Source organism: Sylvia atricapilla, chromosome 5 (genome assembly GCF_009819655.1).
Source record: "Sylvia atricapilla isolate bSylAtr1 chromosome 5, bSylAtr1.pri, whole genome shotgun sequence".
In the NCBI taxonomy this organism is placed as follows: domain Eukaryota; kingdom Metazoa; phylum Chordata; class Aves; order Passeriformes; family Sylviidae; genus Sylvia; species Sylvia atricapilla.
This window is the reverse complement of record NC_089144.1, coordinates 23,616,198-23,626,577: the sequence shown is the minus strand read 5'-3', so window position 1 is coordinate 23,626,577 and position 10,380 is coordinate 23,616,198. Positions and strand designations below refer to the sequence as shown.

At 46.9% G+C, this 10,380-nt stretch overlaps 1 protein-coding gene across 2 annotated transcripts; it reads right to left on the bottom strand.

Moving 5' to 3' along the window:
* Nucleotides 1–4,592: 4,592 nt before the first annotated feature.
* LOC136361218 (ankyrin repeat domain-containing protein 26-like) lies at nucleotides 4,593–7,474 on the bottom strand. Of its 2 annotated transcripts, XM_066318975.1 has the most exons (3): nucleotides 7,299–7,474; nucleotides 7,021–7,114; nucleotides 4,593–4,863 (listed from the first exon to the last, which is right to left on the bottom strand). In XM_066318975.1, the coding sequence occupies exons 1-3, from the start codon at nucleotides 7,409–7,411 to the stop codon at nucleotides 4,693–4,695; spliced, it is 378 nt and encodes a 125-aa protein (XP_066175072.1). In that variant the 5' UTR covers nucleotides 7,412–7,474; the 3' UTR covers nucleotides 4,593–4,692. The 2 variants fall into 2 exon arrangements, 1 of the variants encoding a protein (XP_066175072.1); XR_010743598.1 differs by lacking the exon at nucleotides 7,021–7,114 and having other exon boundaries at nucleotides 7,299–7,438.
* Between the last annotated feature and the right edge of the window lie 2,906 nt (nucleotides 7,475–10,380).

The following is a 10,380-nucleotide window of genomic DNA, read 5'->3' as shown; positions in this document are numbered from 1 at the left end:
GCTCCATGTTGCAAGCATTGAACTCACGTTTGCCTAAGCACTATTGAACAATCTCTTCCTAAAGAAATGTTGTCTTCTATTCTTGATCACGTTCTCCGTACTTACTCAAAACAAGACTGCAACACCAAAGCTACAAAGACAAGCCATGAATCATAGCAAGAAAAATCAAGATCTAACAGCAGAGAACATGTATGGTATGGTTTAGTACTGAATGCAATCTACACACAGGGAAGGAATGGATGAAATCTATAAAGATCTAAAAGAATCTGGGGGCTTCTTTGATGTTTTTGCTGGAGATTAACTCTAGTGAAGGGCAACTTCATCTTAAACCGAGTGTTTCTGTGTGGGGCAGTGGGTGAATTTTCTTTTTGCTTGTTTTTTCTAGGCAGGTGCATAACATCCTAAGCAATATTTTGGGAAGCAGGAATTTTTCACATTCAAGTCTAAACTGGAAAGCTAGCAGAAAAAATCTCTGTGCTTAGAAGAGGAAGTTGAAAATAATGGCTTGAAAGCTGTTGAGACTTAGAAACAGTCCCCTTTTTCCTTAATAACATTCCTAATGTAAGGACACATTACCTTCTTTCAGCTCCTTGGTGATTTTTTCATCCAGTTTCTTTTCTATCTAAAATTATATATCAAATATACAGTTAAGACATAATATGACTCAAATGTAACTGTTAAAACTCATGTAACATTCTTACAGCCCACGGACAATGTGGTAAAACCTAAAGATATCATACCAAATGGAGATGTTGGCTTGTGGTGGCCATGAAGATGCCAAAGGCCTTGGATCACATGAGCTATGTGGAAAGGCTGAGACAGCTGTGACTGTTTCTTTCCTGGAGTAGTAACTATCAGGAGTAACAGAGATGGAGCCAAACTCTTCTCAGTGGTGCCAAAAGAACAACTCCCCCCCAAGCCTCAAGGTTTTTTCAAGCATAGACAGTAAAATCCTCGGGAAAAGGAACTCCTTCAGAACACGAAATGAGACACGGGTAGTGGAAGGAAGCAGGAAATCTAAGGCCTAGACCAAAAGATGACCTAAAGCAGGACTAATCCTAAGCAAAGCTGTAGCAGTTGAGCTGTTGGAAGAAAGCGCTTCCCTGGTTTATGAAGCCTTCACAATGACCAGAAGGTCCACAGGGCCCTCTGCAACATGTGCAGCAGAATCAAGAGAAGAAAAAGGTCTTGTTTGCCTCTTATTTATTCCAGTAACCTTTTTGTGATTCTCATCCCCAGCCGAGGAAAGAGAAATAGGTGGAAATAAGGCCAACACAGGGATTTCTCTGAAAGGGAATGAAAAGGCCTTTGAATGAAAACACACCTTTGAGGACTCTGGAAGTGTGTCCACAGTTCTCCTGACCCCCAGCCCTCTGGAGAAGGCATCACAGCTGACTAGCCCAAACCTCCTGAGCAGGCACCTTTCACTGCTTAGCTCTTCAGGCTGTAACATACTGGGGGGACTTGCAGCTGTCACCATCTCAGTCATTCTGTTTCAGCAAGTGATCTTCACTTACTACTTCCCCATGAAGCTTCTTGAGCATAGAGTAAGTTGGATCCTCTAAGACTCCAGGAGATGATACCCAGGGTCTAGGAACTCAACTTCAGAGCAGCACTGCTACTGCACACACAACCAACCACTGTTGCTACCCAGAACTTTTTGACTGTCAGAACAGGCAAGGGGGATAAAGAGCCTCCTCCTCTAGTTTAACCAAGTTGCATCTGAAGACATGAAATCCATACACGTGGTGCCATCTTACAGAAGCTGAACTATCACAGAAGCCATGACTTCACAAAGACTAGAAGCACAGAAGTACTCAGCAGCAGTTACTCTTTCCCTCAGAGAAACCAGCAACTCCAAAGTATTTCCAGCTTTAGGCCAATGTGAATGCATCAGGTGTTGAATCAACACCCAGCAGAATAAATAGACAAAACATTTCCAGTAGCACGCAAGGTTAAACAGCACAGGCTACAAACCTTGTCATGTATCTGGCTGCAGAGAAGAGAGAGAAGATTTTTGATTAAGGAGCTGAAGAAGAAAGAAAAAGAGCCTTAAGTTCAAAGGTCTTCAGTGAGACCAAGAACATGGCTTACATGTACATGAGGCAAGTGGAAAAGCTCACAATAGAAAGACCACTAAAATACAGGAGGGCAGCTGGAAAATGAAACCAGAAAAGGAACAGAAGTTGAGAGAGAGCATAGGGAGCCAGCATTCTCTTTCCCACATTATGTATGGAAACTGGATTCATAAATCCATCAGTTCACACTGGTTGCACCTAGCAGAGTTCACTATTCTTTTCCATGTCAAGACACCCACATTCATTTGCAGCAGCCTTTGGCACAGCTGTTTGGATGGAAGCTTGACAGTTTGTAAATAAAACAAGCGGCCTTGAGTCCCAAAATCTTCTTGCAACACTTGCAGCCAACAGATATTCCCTGCCTTGGGCTGTGTACTGAGGCCCCATCTTCCAAATTCTAGTACAAAGAATACTAACAGTACTTTTTATTTATGACTTGGAGAGGGAAGACCAGGTTTTAAGACTTTAAAATTTTTACAACTCTGATGACCAAAAATCTTTAGCCTTACAACATAAAGCTGTGCAGTGTTCTGAGGAGTAGCTTTGACCTATTACACAATAAGACATGGAACAGTAAGTGGATTTTAACTTCAGGCTAAAAAGGGTAACCTTGCATACAGCTACTCTTCAGCAGTCAAGTATGATATTTCAAAACGCTTACCTTGGCCACAGAGGTTGCAATCCTCTTTCTTGGTAATAAGATCTTCTCACATTGGCTTAGGAAGCTTCCTCCTTGACTGAGCCTTCTGTCCAGTCCCAAATTGCTGCCATGATGTCCCAGTGCAGTTGAATACAGAACTGGAGTTGCAGCCAGACCTTCCCTGACAATGCTGCTTGTGAGTAACGATTTGCGTTTATGGCGCTCCCGGAGGAGCTTAGCATTGGCTTCTTCAAGTCTCTCATTAGCTCTGAAACATTCAGAAGCACGCACACAGTTACCTTTGGCAGTAACACTTTCCCAAAGTTACCCTCCAGATCCTTGACTATTATTTGACTTCTGAGATTAAGAGCCTCCAAAAATAGTACAAAGTTTTACATGAGCTTGTTTGGAGGGCCTGTTTCTAAGATGTCACACTAGGTGCAAGGAGCAGCAAGTGTCACTAACCCTTAGGACTGCTCATCATGAGGGTTGAAAGCTTTCTGTGAAACCCATGTGTTTACATAGCTTCTTCTGGAAAGTATGTCGCCTCTGTAACAACTCCGTGCTGGCCCCCCTTCCCAAGGAAAGGTCAAAGCTCAGCTTAAACAGAAGCCAAAAAAGATCACTTCTATTTTTCCTTCACAGAAAACAATTCTGTTCTCTGAGGGGCCTATTTGTACTCAAAGAGCAACAGACATGAAATTAATCTTTTGTGTGGTATGCAGGAGGAAGAAAGAGATCATAGAGCCTGGTAAAAAGGCTGCCAGCTAAAACAACATCAACTTGAAAAGTATCCTGTTAATGCCATAATGTTGCTACTGTGGTGTTGCTGCTGAAACACTGAAGAGAAATGAAGAGAAGGCTGATGAAGAGGAAGGGTCTTTCACCTGAATTATGCCATCTCATGCTTCTACACGACACTGAGGAGGTGGAGAAGAGTGATTTGGAAGGAAGATGCATAAGGAAGCAGGAGTCACTTTTATTACCACTTCAAAAAATATGGACTTGCCTTTCCAGTTTCTTTGCTTGGCATTTGCTAATTTTCACTTCCTTTAGATACAGCTCCTTGTACTTTTTCACTTCTTCCTGTGAACACTGTTTTTGAATAGTATTCTCTTGTTGGGTATCTTTTATCCTGTCCAATTCACATTCAAGATCTCTAATTCTGTCTTTTAGCTGGTTCGTCAGTGAGTCATGATGACTGGCTGTGCTTTGTTTTATGAAGTCCTGAAAGGCTGCCTGTGCCTGAAAGAGGTATCGCACTTCAATCACCACAAAGCAAAAGAGAATTCTCCCCACCTGTCAATTGCATGTATCCAAGTACAAGGGTCCAGCTTGGCTCAGAGGCAGCTGTGCCACCTCACTATCATCAGCAATTAAGGCAGAACCCTGGAGCTACTACCATCAGTAATTTTTTTTCACTCAGGATGAAGCCCAAATCAGTACTAATATTCAAAGCTACTAACGAAAGGGCACTATCTGTAGGACAGGGTATAGAGGACACTCAAAGGACACTTGATATAAAAGCCAAGTAGGTCCTCAGCTGCTTTCTGAGGAGCCTCTATTCAGCAGAACGCAGGAACTGAGCTCCCCTTGGCGCTCTGAGAAAACCTCACCCTAAAATTTCCCCACAGAAATAGGTAACTAGGCTCAGGAGTCATGAAAAGGGAAATTTATGAGCAGCTTACTGAGGTAGTGGCTTGCAGATCTCTTTGCATTGCTTCAATCCTAGTGCTTTGTTGCTGGACAGTGGCTTCCAAACTGGTGTTTTTAATTTCAAGGCTTAAACATAGATACAGGTCTTATTATAAAAATCTGCTGGAGCACCAATTCCAAAATACAGAGTAAAATATTCAAAATTAAAAGCATCAGTCAAAACCATAATGATTTTTTGCGATGCAACAAGACATCAATTCTGTGGCTTCCAACCAGCTTCTGCAAGCAAGAGACACCTTGTCCCACTGGGTTGCCCTCTTACCATTGCACATGTTCTTCCAGCTGTTTCACAGTCTCCAAACATACTGACAGCTGCTCCTGCAGTTTCTGGGCAGAAGCTGTTGCTTCTCTTTCCTTCTCATCCAAGGCAGTCTTCAAGTCACGAACACACTGTTCAGAATGTTGATATTTTTTTTCCACCTCCTGCAACTGTAAAGTCACAGAAAGAATCTGCAGTCGTCAGGTGAGTTTTTGTACAGGGCAGTCAGCTGCTGCCCAAGGATTCACATGCTCCAGATATCTGCCCACACCCTCTGCTCAAAGAACTGTAATCATCTCAAATACCTTCAAAGCTTCTACTAGCAAATGAACACAAGTTGTGTTATTCCTAATCATCTACAGCAGCCTCTCCTACCCCTCCACAGATTTCCTACGGCATGGTTCTAAGCACTGACACTGCTGATCTGACCCTTTTGGGGACCTGTGATGATGCTCTTTGTACTCACTTTATTTGCTACTGCATGAAAGCATGAACTGAAATGCTTTTATTCCTAAAGAAGGAAGGAGTCTTGGAAATGTCAGAGCAAAACTACTGTGGCAAACTTGTTCTGGAGCACAGCATGGTGCCAGAGGGAGTTTTCTGAAGTGGCACAGAGAGACCTCAAATGCAGTACTGAGAGAGGTACTCTCCCGGCCCAGCTCCCACTGAATGGGAAGCAGTGGATCCCTGAGGAGAGACAGCTCTGCCTCAGCGTGGTGAGAGGGATGACAGCAGTTATATCCCAGTGAGCACCATTTCAGAAAAGGCTCCCAGGTGATCTGTGCCATCAGACCTGCTCTGGAGTTGGGAATTGTGCGAGGGTGCTTGGGGAGTGTTCTTGAACCATGAAGACCTCGAATGTAGCACAGAGGGAATTCCAAGCCCCTGACCGGGAAGTGGTGAAATCCTGAAGAGAGGCAACTTTATCTTAGCATGGTGGCATGTGGAGGCCCAGGTGCTTATCCCCAGGGTAGCTGTGCTCCAACCCTGGAGGGGTCGAGGCAAATGGGGAAAGATATCCTCTGAGATCATGGTGAGGAAACCTTCCTCCCATGGGCCTTTGCAGCCATATGTTAATATTTCTTAGGTTTCCTTGTTTCATTGGTTGTTAAGTTTATGTCACCCTATTTAGTCCCATTCACTATATACGCACTCCTCCTAGGATGTTCTTCCCCTTGAACCCCATTGGATTAATTTTGCTGCAGTGTTCTACCCCTGTGATCCCACTAGTCCCTACGGTTCTTATTTACCCCTCTGCACCACTTTTCCCTATTCCCTATTCCCTATTCCCTGACCCTCAGATCCATCCCAGTTGTCACGTTTATAACCCTGTGCCCTCGGCCCCCTCCTCGCTCTTGTCCCTGGATTTTATTTGAGGCTGTTATGTCCTTGAACCTCTATTCTGCTCCCCTGGACCCCTTCACTATTCCTGCCTGTGTTCCTGAATAAACAGCTTTCAGATCTTCAAATGAGAGGCACATCCCATCTCTTAGTCGTCGGCTATGTTGCAGCATCGCGCCTAGGGCTTAGAGGTGCTGGTTGCTCTCTAGGACCCATGCGTCACTCTCACGCTGCTACAGCGGGGGGCAGAGGCAGCAGGGACTGAGGCAGATCAAAGTTCGATACAACCACCACTTCCTTAGATCTCTGTCCTTCTGCTTCCTGGGATACTGTCTTGTTCTTTTTCAGGATGGATTGGAAGAGATATGCACCCACAGCTTGATCCTGAAGGCACAGGCTTTCCCTAACTCTGCTCAAACCCTAGCCAATTCCTTATGCAAGTACAGGTTGCCTTTTTCCAGGCCAGCCTCATGTAACTGCCAGTGAATCTTTGGATATAGATTGCTCTAGAACTGCATTGGCAACCTTCTCCTGGAGCTGTGGCACTGCATGCTGAGGAAATGGTGTTCCACAAGCATGAAGTTTTTGCTGGGCATATTATGGGTGCCTTTACTTCTTCAGCTGCAGAATTACACCTGTCTTCAGAGTGAATTCAAACAAAGAAATGGTGCTGGCCACCAGCAGGTAGCCGGAAAACCGGTGAACTCTCTATCCTCCTCTTCCAGCTAAGCAGCCTCATGCTACCAGGGGGAAGCAGGGAAAACTGGGAAAAGTTCACTGCTTCAATTCAAGATTAGAAATGCCACTCAAAGGCCACTTGCTATGAAAGCCAGGTGCTCAGCTGCTTTCTGAGAAGCCTGTATTCAGGAAAATGCAGGCACTGAGCTCCCCTCAGGCCTCCAGGAAAAGTCTGCAATAAAATTTCCCCACAGAAATAGGTTACTAGGCTCAGGAGTCACTAAAGGAGAAATTTATGACAAGCTTACTGAGGCAGAGGCTTGCAGGTTTTTCAGTAGGGCTTCAATTCTGTTGCTTTGTTGCTGGACAGTGGCGTCCAAACTGGTGGCTTTAATTTCAAGGCTTAAAGAGAAATAGAGGTCTTATTGAAAAAAATTCTCCAAGGAGAGCACCAATTCCAGATGAACAGTGTGAAATAGTAGACTCAAAAGCAAAAGTGTCCTTCAAAATTAGAGTATGTGTCCTGTTGTTTCCACCCAATTCCTGCAAGCAACAGACACCTCATCCCACTGCATTGTTCCCTTACCGTTTCACATGTTCTTGCAGTTGTTTCACAGTAGTCTGGTTCTCAAAATATGCTGACAGCTGGTCCTGCAGTTCCTGGACAGCAGCTAGCTCTTCTCTTTCCTTCTCATCCATGGCAGTCCTCAAGTCACGAACACAACGCTCAGAATTTAGATATTTTTCTTCCACCTCCTGCAACTGTAAAGTCACAGAAAGAATCTGCAGTCGTCAGGTGAGCTTTTGTACAGGGCAGACCTGCGCTGGAGTTGGGAACTGTGCCAGGGTGCTTGGGAGTGTCCTTGAACCAGGAAGACCTCAAATGTAGCACAGAGAGAGGGATCCCACACCCCTGACAGAGGAGTGGGGAAACCCTGAAGAGAGGCAGCTTTACCTCAGTATGGTGGAACACAAAGGCAGGAGGGACTGAGGAAGATCAAAGCCCAATGTAACCACCACTTCCTTGGATCTCTCTCCTTCTGGCTTCCAGGATGCTCTTTTGTCATTTTTCATGACAGACAAGAAAGCATCAAGCACCCCATGATTTATTCCTGTAGGGACAGGCTTTCCATACCTCCACTTCAAGCCTCTCCAACTCCTCCTGCAAGTGCAGATTGTCTTCCTCCACATCAGCCTCATCACTTGTAGTGAACGCCTGAGCAGTCCTAAAGCATCCAAAATGTTTCCAATTTTGACACATTCGAAACATGTCCAATTTGGCATATTTTTTCCCCCGCTTGCTCCCAAATCAACTCTTTCCCCCTTTCTTACAGGCACAGTGAAAGGAAAGCCAAGTACATGGAAGTTCGGAGAATTCAGCTTAGAATCGACCTCAGGACATCTCCAGTCTCACTCCCTCCCCAGTGCAGCCTCAGCTACAAGGTAAGGCCATGCAATTAAGGGCTCCTTCCACTACTCTTTAAAATCCCCCTGGATGCAGCTACACAAACTCCCACGGCAAGCTGTTCAACTTCCTGACACATCAAGACATTTTCTCTTTATGAATGGTTGGAACCCATCATGTTCCCTTAGATAAGCTGCTTCTCTTTCTCCCAATGCTCCCATTCATACCACTCAATGCACCAACTGTTCCTCTGCTTAAAACCCCTTTGCTCTTCCTGCAGAGCAACCTTGCTGCTGAGCTAATGGCAAGTTTCCCAGTGAGTCTAGGTATGTGCGGGGCGAGCACACCAACAGTCAACACTTTCTGGCAGTCCTCAGTGGTACAAGGGTACAGAAGGTCTGAGAGCATCCAAGAGCAGACCTACATTTACCAGTCACATGGGGATCTCCTTTCATGTGGCTCTTCCTTCTAAGTTCATTCCCATGCCTCTCCTCAGTCACGCTGACAACTGAGGAGACCTGTGTGCTGTTCAGACAAACCCCTCACCTTTCACATTGCCCTGAAGTATGCTCATCAGCTGCTTTTTTTAGAAGACACTCCAGCATCTCTTCATTCTGTTTGGAGACTGCAAGATTTAAGGGGGTATATCTCCCCTGAAAGGAGAGAGAATCTCCATTAGAAAAACAGAGACAAGTTTGGCACCTGTTTGAAAGAGCAGCTTGACCCATAGACCAAGGTTACCTTGTTCTGAGCATCACTACTGCCGTTATGCTCAAGTAACAGCCCTGCTACATCAGTATTACCAGACAGGACAGCCAGGTGAAGGGCAGTGTTGCTGTCAGCATCTGCCAGATTTTGGTCAGCACCATGTTCTAGCAGGGTAGTCACACATTCTTCTTGCTGGTGCTCTATTGCCTAGGAACAACACAGAAAGAAGAATTTTATATATTCCTTCTGTATAAGGAATCCTGCCAGACACCTCTCCTGTAATGCACTATCAATAAGCTCCACTTACAAGATCCAAACACAGTCCACTTACCTTCACCAGCAGAGTTCTTTTTAAGTCCTCAGCCAGATTCAGCTGGCAGCTCTTTCCTGCCAGATGTCTAACAACATCTGCATGGCCATTCACAAAATCGAGAGGCAGAGGTGTCCTAAAAATTAAACAGATAGTCTCAACAGACCAACAGACAAAAGATGGAAAAAAATCTGTGTCTTTATACAGCCCTGGGGACCCTGCCCAGACTCTGTTCCTCCCACTTGCTGCTGCTGCAATCCTGCGCTGATGAGCCACAGGGCAGATGAGAATGGATGAGGTCTGAGCAGCTACAAAACAGTCCTGCAGAGAGACCATGGCAAAGCGGCAGGCTGCCAGCACACATTTCCAACAGCGCTCGAGCCAATCAGGCATCTCTAAGCCTGGTGAAAATTCTAAAGTTCACTTCTAAAGACAGGACAAATCTTGGTTTTCAAGCCATTAGCTTGAACGCGATCCGACACATAGCCTTAAGGGCGGGTGCTTCCACGTGGCATGCAAAGCCGCCTGGGGCGGGGGGGGCTGGTGGTCGCACCATGCCGATGCTCTCATTCTGCCTTTTTCTTAAGAGAAGTGTGCTGAGGACTAGTGGAGCGCGGCTCAGAAAATGCCGCGGCAGCGCCTGCCAGAAGCACCCACGGTGTCCCATCAGTAGAACACAGAACTGACCGCCTCTCTTGGTCCCGCGGGTCGCCGCGGGCATCCGCGTGGTGCAGCGTGCCCTGGGCCTCGTCACTGAGCTCGGAGGCGGCGGCGGCGCTGGCACAGGCCTGCCCAGACGGGCTACTGGGTGGCGACTGCTGTCGCCTACTGCTGAAGAGCCGCCTGACTCTCCTCTGCAGGGCGTGCACCCACATGGCCCTGCTGGGCGCGATCAGCAGCAGGGAGCACCCGGCGGGCTGCTTGGCCCCGGGTGGGGATGGGGATGGGGGACGGGGGACAGGACGAGGATGAGGGACAGGGCGAGGGCGAGTGACAGGGAAACGAAGAGGACCAGAACACACGGTCGGCACAAGGCACACAAGGTCGCCCCGCGCAGTGGTGGCGGCCTGGATCGTCCGAGACGACGGCAAGGACGCGCAGCGCTCCCAGCGCGGGACGTGCTGCTGCTCCCGGAACGGGCTGGGCAGCTCTGAGCGCCGGCTCCGGGCACCAACAGAGCCGTGGCCACCACGAGGATGCGGCGCCACAACGGCCGGCGGCACGCGGGGCCTGTGCCGGGGCGTC